The sequence below is a fragment of the Tetrahymena thermophila genome, assembly GCF_000189635.1.
Source record: "Tetrahymena thermophila SB210 genomic scaffold scf_8254527, whole genome shotgun sequence".
Classification (NCBI taxonomy): domain Eukaryota; phylum Ciliophora; class Oligohymenophorea; order Hymenostomatida; family Tetrahymenidae; genus Tetrahymena; species Tetrahymena thermophila.
Genome location: NW_002476301.1, coordinates 20,528 through 38,751, shown reverse-complemented (window position 1 = coordinate 38,751; position 18,224 = coordinate 20,528). Strand labels below are relative to the sequence as shown.

General features: G+C 22.4%; 4 protein-coding genes across 4 annotated transcripts; 3 read left to right on the top strand and 1 right to left on the bottom strand. All coding sequences in view use genetic code 6, as the record gives it.

Moving 5' to 3' along the window:
• Positions 1–126: 126 nt before the first annotated feature.
• Positions 127–1,810, top strand: TTHERM_00485840 (hypothetical protein; the record flags this gene model as incomplete). Its single annotated transcript, XM_001032797.1, has 2 exons — positions 127–1,029; positions 1,184–1,810. The coding sequence occupies 2 exons, from the start codon at positions 127–129 to the stop codon at positions 1,808–1,810; spliced, it is 1,530 nt and encodes a 509-aa protein (XP_001032797.1).
• Positions 1,811–2,122: 312 nt separating this feature from the next.
• Positions 2,123–2,311, bottom strand: TTHERM_00485830 (hypothetical protein; the record flags this gene model as incomplete). The annotated part of the gene is made up of 1 exon (XM_001032796.1): positions 2,123–2,311. The coding sequence occupies one exon, from the start codon at positions 2,309–2,311 to the stop codon at positions 2,123–2,125; it is 189 nt and encodes a 62-aa protein (XP_001032796.1).
• A 2,828-nt stretch (positions 2,312–5,139) lies between these two features.
• TTHERM_00485820 (transmembrane protein, putative) lies at positions 5,140–8,001 on the top strand (the record flags this gene model as incomplete). Its single annotated transcript, XM_001032795.3, has 1 exon — positions 5,140–8,001. One exon carries the CDS (start codon positions 5,140–5,142, stop codon positions 7,999–8,001), a length of 2,862 nt encoding a protein of 953 aa, XP_001032795.1.
• Positions 8,002–10,278: 2,277 nt separating this feature from the next.
• On the top strand, positions 10,279–16,948 carry TTHERM_00485810 (transmembrane protein, putative; the record flags this gene model as incomplete). Its single annotated transcript, XM_001032794.2, has 15 exons — positions 10,279–10,495; positions 10,548–10,762; positions 10,848–10,973; positions 11,025–11,190; positions 11,247–11,464; positions 11,517–11,718; positions 11,774–12,259; positions 12,460–12,788; positions 13,086–13,313; positions 13,368–13,763; positions 13,815–14,075; positions 14,122–14,853; positions 14,905–15,225; positions 15,330–16,073; positions 16,124–16,948. The coding sequence occupies 15 exons, from the start codon at positions 10,279–10,281 to the stop codon at positions 16,946–16,948; spliced, it is 5,466 nt and encodes a 1,821-aa protein (XP_001032794.2).
• Positions 16,949–18,224: the final 1,276 nt, after the last annotated feature.

Here is an 18,224-nt window from a genome sequence, read left to right as displayed (position 1 = left end):
GTGATTAATTGATCAATAAATCTAATAATTAAAATCAATAAATAAGAATAGATTTTAACTCACCTTTAATATTCAAAAGATTATTTTTAAATTAGAATTATTAAAAAATTAAGCGACATTAAAGAAATGTCAAAAAATAGAACTAACAAAATGGTCATTGATATGGACAATGATGATTGTGAAGTTAAGTTGGTATTTGATGATGACAATACCACTTAGTAAGTCACTGATCTAAGTTCAAGTCTTGTTAAGAAAGACCATTTTTAGTAATAAACTCAAGCAGAAAGCAGTGGTGATAAAAAAAATAAAAATTAAAGAAATAATAATATGCATTTCATAACTGAAAATCATTTTTAGTAAAATAGAAAACTTTCAGACCCATTAGTCAAGTATTCTGATGATCTTGATGAGTTATAAGATGGTTTTTCTGAAATTTTAGTTGATCCTAATGCTCTATAGCGAAGATAGAGATTAACTAATATCAACCTGATGGCTAAGAGTGACGTTGGATTTAAGGTAATTAATTAAGAAGATGACTCAAATGAATTAGTATCTAACTCATCACTAGGATCAAGTATGATCAATAATTCAAACTCATTAATAGCAAACTCTGCTTCCAATTAAAAAGCTGATAAGCTGTCAGTAAATCTTGAGTATTATAAAATTAAAGTGTTTGATGTAAATGATTTTTAGAAAGGCCCAGAATGTTGTGTCTGCAAATCTAAATTTGGGTTATTTTCGTTAAGAGTACATCATTGTAGATTTTGTAGCATGTCTTGCTGCTAGCATTGTTCAGCCAAAAGAATTAATTCCCATCGATCATGTGATATATGTTTTATTACTATTGCAATCAAAACTAACTCTGGCCATGATAATCCGTATTTAAATACATTTAGGAAAGATGTTGAGTTCTATTCAAAGTATGAAAAGCTTGCTGAAGAATAAAATAAAATTTTAATTTCTCAATACGAGAATATGATTAATCATTGCGAGTATTTGTCAACTAAATAATGGAAAATGCAATAGCAGGTAATTTTTATAGAATTTTCAAACTTAAAATAGCAAATACCAACAAATTCACATTTCTAAATATAGCAAAAAATCTACATGATGTGAATATAAAAAAATAATTAGTTGTTTATTTTTAAAAATATTTAAATTATTTTCTATTATTATTTAAAAGGTTGAGCAAACATAAAAAGAACGAGAAGATTAAATAATTGAGCATGGAAAATAGCTGAGAGACATTTTATATGATAGAATATAAAAATAGTAAGACATAAAAAATATGAAAGGGATTCTTGATTCAAAGATATCACAATTAGAGGAGAAGAAAAAGCTTCTTTACTAGCTAGAACAAAGGCTAAAAAGATAAAGAGAAGATAATTTAATGAAATTGCAAGCTCTTGACACAAAGCAAAAAAAGTTAAATAGACTCTATGAAAAATAAGATGAACTTTAATAAAAGCATAATTTAAATTAGAAATTAATCGAACGTGATGATAGAAGCTCATCAACTTTAAATCCGAGTTTAATCTACAACCATGATCATTTTAATATCTTCACAAATAATACTTCCAATAGAAGTTAGTCAGTATATGATACAAGGGATAACACTACCTTCAACACAGACTTGAAAGGTCCTACTTATGAATAATAAGAATTTGAATAAATATAAAATATTAAAAATAAACGTTGTTACACATTAAATTCTGAATAGTATGATGATTTTGAACCTAAAACCCATAATGTAGCTCCAAAAAAAGAGAAAAAAATGAACATGTGCTTAAATAGATATGACTATAATTGATCTAACAAAAAATGTATTTATAAATTAAAAAATAAAGAATGATCTGCTTTTTATTTTCCTAAACTAAATAACATTATTTATAAATCAATTAATATGAATCTAAAATTGAAAATGATTTTGCTTTAATACTATATTAATAACTAATTAAAAATAATAATAATCTAATAAATAAATTATCAATTAATTAACAAAATTTTATATTTCTAATTATCTTTATTAAACTGATGCGTGTGCATGTAAATTTTTAAATTAAAAATTATTTATAATAGACTCAAATTAAAATTTATTTTTTATTAACTTGTAATATTATTTTCAGTTATTTAGAATTGAGAGAAAAAAAAAAGAAATTTTGATGTCCTTCCTATGGTTTAGCCCAAGACCAACAGGTCCATTAGGTCCGTTATGTTCAGGGCGCAGGAATATAGATTGGCTAACTCTTGGGCGAGGGAGCAAGCTCAACCTCAACCTAAGTTACTTTGTTATTGGATCGCATCTTTACATGTTATGCACTATATAGAGTGCTATGCATACTTATGATGCTTGCACTATCGTTCGTTTGCCGAAGCAAATTACTATAATAGGCTGTTATCCTTAATCATATCAGCCTTTGAGAAATTATAAGCTATAAAGTTTTTAATTAAATTTATTTATGGGTTTTTTAGTCCAGTCTTTAATAAAATTAAGATTTTGCTACAAGTAGAATCAAATTAATTGGAAAGATTAAAACAAAAAAGAGAGATTAAATACTAAAATTTTTGTTTTACAAAAATATATTTTTATGTAAAATATCACAAATTTAAAAAAAATAATTTATTTAATTAAAATTATTTCTAACACAGTAAAATAATTCAACTGGTAAAAAAGGAAAAAAATTTAATCTAACTACAATCAATATATACTTTTTAATAAAATTTTTGAGGAAAATAATTAATACAAGTTAAATTTTTAAAAATTATAATCTCCTACTTGTAATTTGATGTAAAAATTCAAAGTTAGGTTTTTATATTAATTTATGAGAAATTAATTTTTGATTAAATCAATTTATTTATACATAATAATTTTTATAAGCCAAAGTATTTGAAAATATTTATTTATTAATAATTTCTTTCTGCTAAATATTTCCTTTTTTAGATTTCGATAATAATAATAATTAAATAAGTTATTTTTTTTTGTTTGCTAATCATCAAATAAAATTTTACTCATAAAATATAAATATTAGATAAATACTTTTTAGCTTCTAATATTATTAAAAAAAGAAGTATAAAATTGCAATTGATAAATTTATGTCAATTTATTTGCAAATTGGAATTAAATTTTTTTTTTTCAATATTAAATATATTTAATACAAAATGTAAGCTAAATTAAGAAATAAATAAGCTGAATTTCTTCAAACCAACGATAAATTTATTTTCTAGCTTATAATTTTTTTCTGTGTTCTACAAATATAATTTGATTATATAGATTACATATTTTTAATATTTTCTTTTTTTCTAGTAATACTATTGAAAAAATTTCTAAAAAGTTAGAACTTAAAATTAAATCTAAATAAATCTATGCTGATTTATATTACTAATTTACACTGTACTAAATTATATAAAATACACAATTTCGCATTAATTACTATGAAAAGATTGAGACAGTACAATTATCTACTTTATAAAAAAATGGATATCTAAAATATTTGCTTGAGAACAAACATAAAGTTGAAAAAATAAAATTTATAATCTTAGAAATTAAGTTGTGATTTTGAAGAAATTAGAGGTGTTTATAGCTATAGAAATATTTATTAAAAATGAAATAATTTGTAAACTGATTTCTTTTATTAGTAGTAAACTATTTAAATTGTATTTTTCCTAATTGAAAAAAAACCTTTGAAAATTTTAAGAAAATTTCTTTCCGCTATAGCGAATTTATTAAATACGTATTTATATTTTTTACCTAGTAAATTGAGATTATAGTAAGAAAATAATAATATCACTTGGAACAAATAATTAGTTTGAGATTTTTAGAAAAAGTCTTTTTATACAATCTAGTATAAATTATCATATTCATTAATCTTTACACTTCTAAATTAAAAGAGATAATATTTATTTAAAATTTAGTTTTTTTTATCAAAAATAAAAAAATTTTGTATTTAGATGAATTTTTAAGATATCGTGCAAATTTTTATATATACTTGATCGCTTTATTAGTTTTGAAAATATTTAATTAAGCTTGCAAAAGTGATAGTAAATATTAAAAATTTGTTATGAAAAAATAACTCTGCCTTAAGAAGAACAAACTAAATATTTATTTGTTACATATTATTTTAAGGAAGGAAAGAATATATTCAAAATTCATAGACATCATACATTATTTATTAAATTCTATTAGAAAATTAGCAAATAAAAAATAAGCTATTCTATCTCTAAAGTAATTCAATCAGGATACTATGTTCTATATTGAAAAGCTATTATAAGTTATGTCAAAACTAAGTCTGCCATTAGAATAGTTATATTAATATATTTGCAGCTGTATAATTTTAAAGTTAAAGATATTAAATATTAATATTTTTTTTATTTAAAAGCTCATTCAAAGCAATTTTTAAGAACAAAAATACATAACTTTAAAACGTATTTATTCTATTCTAACACAAATAGTGTACATTCACTTTTTTAAGATTTTTAATTTATTAATTTTTGCATCTAAGTAACAAGCTTAATGATGAATATTTTTAAATATAAATGTCATTAAAGAAGGTTATTTTCTATCTTTGTTATTTTCTGAGTCATCTCATCAAAATACTTTATCAAAATTAAATATCCAATAGTTTTGTTTAATATTATGATTGATTACCTTATGTGGCTTCAATAATAATCTTATTAACAATAAAAACTGAACTAATTAATTCAAGCTTAAAAAAAAAAACCTCTTTGGTTTAAAATGCAATGAATAAATTGAACAGAATCCTTTGCTTTATTATAATAAATTTTTTTCCATTCAAATAGATTGAAAAAAATTAATAATCATAATTTTTTATTAACAATCTAATATTATTCATTAGAGTAAATCAATCATTTGCATAGTTAACTTCACATCACTATTGCAAAAAAAAATAAATCAACACTTATTTATAAATTTTATAGACCAATTAATTTATTCTGAAAATTTAAAGGATTTGCTTGCTTGTAGTCCTTTTTAAACAAAAAAGTTTATTAATTATATATATAAATTTATTAATTTGCATACTTTTTAATTTAATATTCAAAGCAAATAGATCACTCAGACATAATTTTTTTTATATTTATTAATTAAATTAATATTAACAATAAAAGAGGTAAAGCGTAAAAATGAGAAGCAATAATGCTTCATAGCATATTTCTGAAAATAATGCTCTTGTTTAATTTCATATTAACCATAAAAATATAGAGTAAGATGAAAATCTTATAATGTTTGATTCTGGTAATTCAGTTCAAATAAAGTAATCTCAAAATCAAGATGAGCCTAAGGCAAACAACGCTGGAATATATAGTTTAGTTTACAAAAAAGATATTGTTAGCAACGAAAATCGGTCAATGAATTCTTAAAGAGACTAGGCGAAGGAAGTTTTTGAAGTTATTATTGATAATGACTCAAATACAAATGAAAGAAATAGTCGTATGGAGTTAAAGAATGGGAACAACCATCTTTAAAATCCTCATGTCAATATACATAGGGCATCAACTAAAAAAAAGAGCAACATTCATTTTCATGCTGGTGGACATAAGCATGAAGGATTTGATCCTTTTAAAATTCCTTGTGATTGGGAAAAAGCTAAGTTGCATGCTTAATCTAGAGAAACAAAACCTGAATTAGATTCTGAAGAAGTACTCTCACCAGATGGCTAATAAGCTGAGAAAAAAATGTAAGAGGTTTGTGACTGCTGTGGTTATGAGTTAAAAAGGAAAGAAATAGGTCTTAATGTAGATACTATGGAGTTAGGTTTTATGGGATCAGGTTTCCCACTGTATTTTAACTATATCAAATATTGCTGCCTTATGCTTTTTTTCCTATTTTGCATTTAAGGAATCCCAAACCTAGTCTACAATATTCAAGGTGAATTTTGCCATTCTGACCCTGTTGAAGTCTTCGCTGCTATTGAAGAAAACCATGATCATCATTAAGCCTACTTTTTAATCCCTTGTCCTGATACAAATTTAAATAAGATTTCGATGGCTAATGTTTTAGATAAAATGTACAGAGAAACAAATTACGACTTTCACTTTTCTATTGCAGCAGTCATAGTGTAGTTATTACTGAATATTTTATTCAGAAGAAGCCAGAGAAAAATAGAATAAGATGTTGATATTGCCTGCAGCACACCTTCTGATTACACAATTATGGTTCAAAATATAAGTTAGAATATAACTAATATAAAAGAAACCTTGAAGGAAATATTTGAGTAATATGGTACAGTAGAAAAAATAAATTTGGTTTATGATATCACAGACCTCGAGCATATAGAAACATAAATTAAAAAAAAGGTACAGTAGAAACAGAAAATAATTGATAAGATTTAAAGTTTTGATCCTAATAATAAAGAAATTTAAGAAATTGATCATCAAATAGAAAAGTTGGAAGAAGAAGTTCATTAAATGCAAATATAAATGTAGGCTGACAATAAAAGATTTGTAGGAACAGCATTTATAAGTTTTTCAAGAGAAGAAGAAAAGTAAAAAGCAATTAAATCAAACCCATAAGATGGATGGAAAAGATTTAAAGACTACTTTAAAGATGGTAAATCATAACATTCAAAAAAAGACTAGCTTTATTTAGATGGAAGATATTTATATATATCAGAAGCTCCTGAGCCAAATGACGTCGATTGGGAGTTTGCCCATGTAAAAACAGTAGAAAAAATTAAAGTTAGAACAATTGCATTTTTTAAATGGTTGATTTTAACACTTGCATCTTTTGTTGTTATAGCTCTTATATCTTATCTCTAAAGTAATACCATAGATCATATTTTGAAATAAGAGCATGATATTGCAATCGAAAGCGAAGGAAGAGAAATGACTGAAGAAGAGTAGCATCATTACGATGATCTCTAATCTCAAAAAACTTCTGTCACAGTTTTATCATTTGTTATTTCCAGTATTATAGTCATTTGGAATAAATTTTTCTTGCCTTTTATAATCCATAAGATTTGTGATCACGAAAAATGGGCTACTAAGACAAGTCTAAACGTATCCTTTGCATACAAGTTAACTATTGGTCTTTTCTTCAATACCGCTCTCATCACATTCTTTGTTGAAATTATTTTCTTCTAAAATATTTACGCACTAGCTGGAGGTATGATATACAATGAATTCTTGATTTTTATCATAAACGCCGTTGTTCCAGCATTAGCATGGATTATTGATCCTTGGAAAATTTGGTAAGATTTTAAAAGAAATAGATAAATAAAGAAGAAAGTCTGTTCTTTAACTTAATAAGAAGCTAACTCATTAATGGAACATCCTAGCTACACTCAAGGTAAAAGATATGCCGATATTATGAAAACTATGTGGTTCACTTTCTTTTATTCACCAATCATACCCATAGGAACTGTTATTTCTCTAGGTGGTTTGATTGCTTACTATATCACTGATAAATACAACCTTATTTTTAGAAGAACTGTAAAAGAATCTATATCTTCAAGACTTTCAATGTAAATGATTGAACTCGTTGAACTTTCTATCATTTTCCATACATTTGGATAAGTTTTTTTCAAATGGTTTATGAGCTATTACATTGATGTTGGAAATTTCTTTTTATTTATTGCTGTCTGCATAGTTGTAGTCATTATTCCTATGGATAAAATAAACGAGTTTTTATTCCCTCTTGGAGACTCAGATGAAGAGAAGACATACAAAGAAGTTCATTTAGATTTTGATACCGATTATGATAGAGAAAATCCTGTTACAAGAAAAGAAAGTTTAATACACTTTTAGAATCTAAGAAATGGTATTATTACAGTTGTAGATGCATATAAAGCCGCATAAAATATGGTATAATTTGCTCATCACCATAGAGCAAGTCCAATGCACTAAGATGATAAACTTGTGTAAGAACTTTAAAGCATGCAAAAAGACAGTAGCAAAAACAATAATTAGAACGCTGATAATATCTAAAATAACTAAACTAAATCTAATACTCAGAATGTTCTAAGCAACGGAGAAATTTAAGTTTGATTTAGTTTTTAATTCTTTTCTGTATATCTTCCACTGACCCAAATATAATAATTATAAATCTTATTATACAATACTTAATTGATTGTATTATTTATCTTATACTTCATTCTACTAATAAATAGTATTACATTTTTAATAAGTTCAAACATTTGATTAATAAAAATAAGAAACTTTGATATTTTAGGTTGAAAAGTTATTAAAATTCAAATAAAAATATCTAATTTATTGCAAATTTTATTTTTATATCTTGTTTTTCAAATTTTCATAAATTACCTTTCATCCATTTTTTATATAATTTATTTCAAATTACTCTTCAATTTCTTTTAAATTTTTCTAACTCTTTTTAGTGTAGCTTCTCTCATAATTTCTAAATATTTGTTATATTTTTTGGATAACATTGATACATAAGATCATCAGAATTATAATATTTTTAATAGGTGCTCTTTCAAATCTTTTAGCTTTTGTAAAAAATAAAATAGATCTAAATACATACATACTTGAGATTCATCGAAATTAAATATCATTAATGAAATATTTAGATTTAAAATTATCAATAATAATCATAAATGCAAAAAAATCATGGGTAGTAAGAGATAAAATAGCTCTTAATAGTTAAAGATAAAACATTCAATAAACTAAAATAAATTTTAATTTAATTTAAAATATTATAAATTTAAATTTTTAATGAGTTTCAAATAGTTTTGTTAATTAAGCAATTAAAAATTAGAAATTTTATATCAAAAAATCAAATTTAAATCTCATAATTCTTATTTAATTTAAAATAACTTAACTTATAAAACTAATTATTTATTCTAGCAAAGTTTGAAGATGGGAAATATTTATTAATTAATTTATATGAAGTAATTTTAAAATAAAATAATTTAAATTGATTATAGGTGTTAATATTTTAAATACTTTTACTCTTCATTAATAAACAAGTACTTCTATTTAAAATTCAATAATATTAACCAAAATGATCTCAGGAATGAGTAATCAAGAATATTTTATAGTATTTAAATAGGCAGGAGGTATTGCAGTAATATTTAAAATGATGAAATATTTTTTAAAATATGAAATATCAATCAAATTAATTATAATTTAGATTAATAGTAAAATTTATACTATTTAGATAAGTACCATTTAAATAATTGTTAATTTTGTATTTATTGTTCTGTTAAGAACAATCTTTTAAATAACTATAATAAATAAGTAGAATATCAAATTTTATAATTAGTGCATTTAGTCATACATAGAAATCGAAAGCTTATTCAAACTTTTCAATGAATAAATAAACAATCAAAATGAAAGCAGAAATATTTTAATCACAAAATTTCAAAGCAATTATAATGAAAAAACTTTCCTATACCTTCTATTACATGCATTAAAAGGATAAAGAATTTTCCAGAGATACTTTTTACTATAAGCTTATATTATGGATGCACTTTTTTATAATTTATGGGATACTTGCAACATTTATAAAGGATAGCGCTAATGAAACATTTTTGAACAATTTTATTAAATTTTCTAAATATGTAAGAATAGTTCCGCTGATATCAAATATAGAATTGAATAACTGCTCGATAATATTTTCTTTATTTTTTGCTATTTTAGATATAATTTACATAATTCTACTTTGGTAAATATCAAATTGTGATCCTTCTAATATAGAAAAGAACTATTATAGATCAAAATCAGGGTATTTTGAAATTATTTTACATAATTAATTAACTTATTTCGAGCTATAATCTATTTTTTGTTATTTTGTTAATAAACAGATAGATAGCTTTTTTAACTATTTACATTGAGATTCACAGATGGATTATTTATCCAATAAAAATTGATACACTTTTAGGGATTATTATGTGCTTTCCGAATAATAAATTACTAAGATGTGACGATTTAGGCTAGTTTACTTTATTTTTAAGTCCCTTTCTTATTAATACATATATAACTTGCTTATTAATAATAACTTTGATTATTTCTAACATGGATTTATTTCTATACGTAAGCATTGAGCTTCAATAAAGTAACGACTTAAAACCTAAGTATAGCAGAAAAAATATTTGGAACTCTTATCTTATATTTCTTATAGTGATTTCTAGTTACTATTTACCAAACTCAATACCTTTAATTCTTTCTTGTTTATATAGCATATAGTATTTTTTTTAGTTTTTATATAATTTTCCTGTTGGGAAAAAAGCTCTTAGACACCTAGGAATATCTTGTTTGTGCTTTTTTTTAGGAGTACTTCTAATAGCTTTACATTATTATAAATTTATGAATCCTCAAAACCACTTAATATTACTCTTTTGTGGTTCTTCTGTACTATATGGTCTATTAGAGATTATTTACTAAAAGAAATAGAGGAGCTAATAAATAAAATTATAAGAATAAATATTAAGAGAACCTTTGAAATCTCTTGATTACTTTCTTGAAATATTAAATTTATTCAATAATTCCATAACATCTAAAAAATCTTATGTACTGCTAATTGGTAAAGTTTTTAAACTATTCTAAAATTAATTAAAAATCTATAAAATGGTTAGGTATACTTAATCAGCATTAGAATTAGTGTAAGTAATCTCTATGTCCTTGTCAAAATGGATAATCTTATAAATTAAATTAAGCTATTCAAGATGAAGACTGTGAAGAAAAAAATGAAGATAACTAAGCTAAAAAAGTGCAAAACAATAGAAGAAAATCTACTATTTTCATATAAATAAGAAAAAATTATGCAAATAAAAATAGAGAAAGCTCTAAAGTAAATTAAATATTTTTAAATTTAACACAAGAACATAGATCTATCTATTTATTTATAATTTAAATATTTATCAATAAATATATAGGTTGATTTTTATAATTTATTTGAAAGAATAAATTCCTAAATTGCAAATTAGTGGATTTAAGATCTTATTGAATTTTGGATTCTATAAATGTTGGAAAATAATGTTTTATTTCAATCAAACCATAAAGTAATTAATCTTTATTTTTTTACCTAAACTAATAATAATTTAAATTGATAGTAAGAGTAAGCTTTAATTGAAACTTTAATTCAATAGTATTGGAGCTTCTTATTGACAATAAAGAAAACTCATATTAAAGCTCTATATGTCAATAAGCAATTACAAGACTTTCTTTAAAAAAAAACTTTTTTCTTCGAGTTTATATCTTAGACATTCTCACTAATTAGTAATTTATTTTTAATGAAAATACATTTTTTAATCTAACTTAAAATAATACCTTAGTAATTACATAGTTTAGAGAATAAGATAAATCCTAAGCTTACTCATACTTTTAAAAGGATCGTTAAGAAGCTAATTAATCAACTTACTTTGAAAAAATAAGTATCAGTGATAGTTTATTAGAAAATTAAATTCAATAAATTTCAAATCTTCTAAAAATGAAATTAAATTTACTGGAAAATATGCAACTTGGATATAAAAATCTAGAGCAACTATTGGAAGTAACAAAAATACATATATGTTGTAGAATTTCATAATTTGATATTTAAAAAGGATTTAAAAGCACTTGTCTCACTCTTTTAGGTCAATGAAAATAAATTAAAATAAGACCTTCATAGAAATTAAAATAATATTTATGCTCTTAAATTTCTATCTTTGGTGAATTCAGTAATTCTTAATGACCCTATTTCTTATTTTGAATTTGAGTAGAAATTTTATGAAATGATCTTGAAAGAAAATAGAAAAGAATAAATTGGTAAATAATTAAATAATTTTTTCAAAAATTTATTTAATTTTAAAAAATAAATAAGATGAAATTAACATACTTTCTATATTAAATGGGAAAACATCAAGTTTAAATGTTTCTTACTTCAAGGAGGAATTTGAGATTTACTCTTTTTCTACTGGAACTCCTTAGATTTTTGGTTATAACTTCTGGGAATTTTAATAAGTTAAAAAGCTTGACTAAATTATGCCTTCAATAATTGCTCAAGGTCATAATAAGTTTATAAATAATTTGTTTGAGAAAAATACATCTACAGTTATTAGGAATTATAGATACTTTTTTGCTAAAAATAAATAGCACTTTCTATTCCCTGTTAAAACCTATATAAACTATTTCTTTTTGAATGAGGAAAAGCTTTCTTTTAATTGTCTTTTTCTGAAGCTGGAAGAAAAATATATGACAATTATGTCTGATCATAAAGGTTAAATTTAAGGAGTTTCCTAAAATTTTTACAATCTGATGGCTTTAATTTGCTAATAAGAATTTGATGTTTAGAGATTAAACGGAATAAGTATTAGTTCTATAATTCCATAATTCGAAGCTTTAGCCAAAGATATACTCAAATAAATGAAGCAAGAATAGACTAAATTCTACAAATCTGAAACCATTATTTTGAGAATGGAACTTCCAAAAGGCATTCATTTATTAATTTATTTTTATTAGAAATAATTATTTTTATTCTTAATTTAATAATTTTTTTTTTATTAAAAGAATTGGAAAAATTTTTAAAATAGCATAAAAAGCTTTCATCTGATTTACACTAATTAGAAAATTTTGATTAGAATGAAGGCAAAAAACAAACAAAATTAAAGAAAATATTTTATTTTATGCTGCAGAAGCAATTTTAAAAAGAAGAAATTGAAAAAGAGTATCTTAAAATTACTATGAAAATAAATACTGAGTTGTATAAATTCAGTGAAGAATTGTTACCATTCTTTTATATTTCTATCAGCAGTTTTTAATTAGTCACAAGTTAAGAAAGTTAACATACAGAAAGCGATTTAGATTCTCAAATGTAATTAGTTCCTTTGAAAACTGCAGTAAATGACATAAATTTTTTAACTATTGTAAGCTTAATTAAATGTTTTTCAAAAATTTTTCATTTATAAAAATGATAGAATTAACTTTTTGATTATTCATTATTGTAATGTTAATTTCATCATTTTTTTTTTAAATTAAATTTATTTTTTCTAATTTTTTTATAAGTAAATCTGTGGTTTTTTTATCAACACCTTATTAATATTAAAAGGCTGACAAATTTAGGAATAATTGTATTGATTTGAAATTACAGAATTTAGAAGTTTTTGTAAATTTAGTTTATTTTTTTGAAATAAAAGCTAAATTCTTTTTTCTTTAAGAATAAATAAGACTCAATAGAAAAAGATATGACATTTAAAATGAAATAAAATCTTAAAAACATTTTTGAAAATAAAATAAATTTAATAAGATCTGAGTCTTGTGATATTGAAGAAAATTAAACAGATTAAAATTATACATGCACTTAAATAAATTTGTTAACAAGGAATTAGGGTTATAACAATAGAGCTCCTCATTTAAACACTTAAGTAAATTAAAATAATCAAAAATTATATAACTTAAATTAATTTAATAAATCATAGAAAAATGGAAATCAAAAATTGATGAATAATGATAAATAAAAGAATAACAGAGATAGATCTGATTCATTGTAACCAATGAATTTTATAAATTTGTAAGAAAGATTTTAGAGTAATAAAAGTAAAGAATAAGAAAAGATAGATAATTCTGAATCTAAAAATAACCAAATTTTAAAAAAATATATATAATTGATATAAGGCGATGTTTAAAGTAAAACAAAATCATTTAGCATTTAATAAACTCCAAAGACTTCATAAAAAGAAGAATTAAGAACAAAATCTAAATCTTAAGATATGAGTTATTTTAAAACATAAAAAAAAGATATGTAATAAGACACCATTTAAATATAAAAAAACTTATTACCTGCTAAATTAAAAGAAGATGAAAATAAATTTAAGGTAAATTGTTTCAAATTTTTTTAAATTCACATAGATTTTTTAACTTAAAAGAATGAATCAGTTGATTTTGAAATTTTCAAAATTACAAAATAAAAGAGTCAGTAATCATTAAGTGTGATTGATAACAATTAAAAAGATATTTCCTTACCTAGACCTAGAAGATCTTCTTTATTTTCTAACTAGAAGGAATTAATAACAAATTTACATACATAAAATGATAATTTTGCTGATGCTTAAATCTAAATGCTGGAGCATAAAATTAAAACTAATCCAAAAATAGCCGAGCATATAAGTATTGAAGAAAAGTTTAAGGTAAAATTATTAATTATTATTTAAAAACTTATTAAAATTTACCTAGGCTGAAAACATAGACAAAGAAGTTTTAAATAAAATAAAAGAAAAGAGAAATTCGTTTTTAGATTAAGAAAACAGTAATCTACTATTAAATCCATAGATTCGAAGTAGAAAGTCATCTATATTTTCAAATGAGAGATAATAAGATACTGATTAGTAGTAAGATTTAACAAGTAACAATTAATGTGAAATTTAAGAAATTAACCAAGAGCTTTTAACAGCTAAAGATGAAAATCAGTTTGATAAACTGCTTAGTAATGATTTCTAAATTATTCACGAAGTTAGCCTTGAAAGTGATTAAACATCTTCTTCTAGCTAAAGTTAAGGAAATAAAAGCAAAAATCTGAAAGGTTAATCTTAAGAGTATTCTGATAAGAAATAAACAGATTTAGAAATTGATGAAAGCAGTTCTAGTTCTAATTAATCAATTAACAGGTAATTGACTATATTAGCTTGTAAATCTGTAAATACTAGTGGAAGAGATGATTTCTTTTAAAGCTAATAGTCTTTTAAAAGCAAATAGTCTTTTAAAAGCAAAAAGTCTTTCAAAAGTTAAAAATCATTAAAAAGTAAGCATTAAAAAAAGACAGAACCATAAATTAATTACAATACTAGCAATAATGATAATACCAACAAAGACGAATGGGAAGAAAAAACTATAGCAAATAACCTATTAGCTAACTAGCATCAAATAGTTTCAGACTCAACACACCCCAATGAAAAAAAACTTTAGCTGGTATGATTTATTTATATAAAATTTTTATTTTTAATATATATTAAATTAAAGGCTGCAAAAAGTGAAGAGATTTTTGCATATATAGGCAAAAGCTATTTGATGTATTTATTTAACTGGCTGATATACTTTGTTGTAGTTATATTTTCTTATGTTTTAGTAATTAGATTCTATAATGATTTTAAGTATTTACTCTAATTTGAAAGTCTCTCAGCTTAATTACAAGTTTCTTACTCAAGATGTCTTGAGAGTTTTACATTCTAAAATTAGCTTAATTTGAATTTTATAAATGCTTTCTAAAACAACTAATTTAGTACTTAAAATATAGCTGATTATTTTTAATAACGATGCATATAAGATTATCATGATTAAAATGTAAAATCTTTATTAAATAATTATTTTTTTAGTATTTTTATTTTTAAAAGCAACTTTAATTAAAAAACTTAAAATAATTAATATTTATTTATCTTATTGTAAAGGATTTATTAATGAAATTATACTCTGAATAAATAGCTTATGACTTTTAAACGTATTTTTACACCTAACCTATTGAAGCAGTCTTTAGAAAATAACCACCTTAAACTATGACTTTATAATTATTTGCTAATTTAGCATCTGAAGCTATTTATACATTATTAGAATCAGAAAATAAACTTAAAACTGATTATTTTTAGCTAGTGGATAATTTAATTGAATATGTTAAAAATGGTTATTAGATAAATGATATTTTGTAACAAGAATTCTTTCAATAAAAAGACAATTTAATGAGAAATCTGATAACTTTCCTTATTATAGGAAACATATTACTTATCATTTAATTTATAATCATGATTTATTTGTAGTACACTTTGAGGATAAAAATAAAACTAATTTTAAACGTTATTTGTAGAGTCACCGATGAAGAAACATAAAATTAAATTAATTTAATCCATACAACCCAAAATTTAATAACTTCTGAAAATCTTAGTTTCTTAAAATTCAATTTTAGAAATCTAGTCAAGGAAGTTGATAATTTTAAGATTTCAGAAAAGTTTTTATTTCTGAATCAACATAATCTTTTATAAATACCAGCTCAGAGGGTAAAAAAGAATAACACTAGTAAAGAATCATCAAATAAATTTTCATCAACTTACTTAAATGACAGAATATCTAATAATTACTTAAATACTAACATTAATTTTATTCTTATATCATCTTTGCTTGTATTAGCTAGCATCATAGGAGTATATTTATTTTATTTTTTTATTATTTAATATTAAATATATATCAATAGATTTATCTAATCGTAGAGAATTTTTCATAGAAAACAACATAACCGACTTCATACTTGAGCAACTACTACGGTTTAGCATAACAACTTTCTACTTTATTTTTGGTTGATGAAATAATTATTTTTGATAAAACTTACAAATTATAAAGCTTAAACCCAGCCTCTCATTCTCTTCCTTTTCCTATAAATTAATTTATCATATAACCTAGTCAAATGGCAGATTTTTAGGAATTTAGGAGCTAATTAGTCTCATAAGTTGATGGTTTATTTTCTATTTTTAAAAACACAAATTATAATTAGATTTTTGATGATGCATCTAGTGAAATTTAATATATAAATTAAGTCGGTTATTGTAATAATAAATACTTATCTCTGTCTTAAATTGAATAGTAAATGTGTGAAAGCTCCAGTACATAAAATGGATTAATCAATTCACTTTAAAATTCATATTACAGGTTTTATATGAATGATTACTAAAATTTGAATACCTTATAAGAGGCTACCTAATATATAAACCAACAATCAAATATTTAATAAAATGTTGAAGACTCATTAGAAATCACAATTTTGACATAGCTTTTAACATAATTAAATTCAACAGTTCTCAGTATTTCAGAAAGCTAATTAACAATTCTAATTTTTTACATTTGTGCTATATTAACAGTTTATTCTATTATTATTATTGGATTGACATTTAATTATTACAATGATGTAATTAAAACTTTAAAAACTGTCAGAAAGGCTCTGTTACTGATACCATTTAATAGGATAACTAATGATACTTAGACTCTTTATATTATATAAAATATTTTAAATGTAAAACTGTGATTAATTAATATTATTTTCTTATGTTATGTTTATTTAAACTGATTGATTAAATTGTAAATGATTTTAAAAACGTAAAATTTGCTAAATTTTCTATAAATTTTGAAAAATTTAAAATTTAATTTGTGAAAAAAATTTTAAAGATACCCACATTAAATTACAGTACTGAAGGTAAATATTTATTTTCTATTAAATAAATAAAATTCTTTGAAACAAAATAAAAAATTTTAAAATATCTTATTTTTATTTTTTAAAATTATTTTTTTTGAATAATTTATTAAAAAGAAAAATGTTAAAATATTCTTTTTTTATCATACGCCAAACAAACATCCAGAAAATTTTATACATACTTGTTAGCTTATTAAAATGAGTTTTTATGTAAAATATAATTTATTCATAAATAAAATATAAAAAAATATAAGGAGATTCACTAAAAATTAATTTTTTTATGTTTTTTATAAAATTTAATTAAGTCAATATAAAGAGGATTATTTATGGCTTCTTTTAGAAAATTTAAAACAGCCAAATGTTCTTCTTTATTTTGCACTTTACTTTAATTTAGCCACAGAATCGCCCTATATTTAAGATAATACTCAAACAGTGGTTTATAACAAGATTTTTCTATGATAAATTTTAGCTTCATATTCCATCTTTTTCCAAATTTAGCAATACTTCTTTTTATTATTTTTTTGATTTCTATATAATTATATGTTTTTTTAGTAAATTAAAATATAAGTTATTATTCTTATAAATCTAAATTTTAGACGAATTTTTGAAATGACTTTAGTATATTCTTTACCACGTTATTATGTTTTGCTGACTAAAAATTTTAAACAATCTATTCAAAATTTTCTGCTTTAGTTTTACTATTAAAATAAGCTTATCTTAATCCTTATTATTATTGTTGGTGCTATTATTATTCAATAGTGGATTCTTTAGATACCTCAAGGAATACATCCAGAAGGTTTGAATTTAGAAAATCTTGAATAGAATAAGTAGTTGATGATAATTCCATAGTTAAATAAAACTTAATATTATCAGGTGATTGTCTATCGTATATATGTTTTGATGCTAATGAGAGATAATTATTAGATTTAATCTATTTGGATAAATGTTTTATATATGGGTGTGTGATATTGGTATTTGAAAAACAATTATTTGTAGTTATTAATTATTATTTCTTATCAATTTATTATCGTAAAGGTCTAACTTTTAAACTTAATTTAAAATATATGTTTGCTTTATCAAAGTAAGGTTTATTATCTATCTCACTGATTTG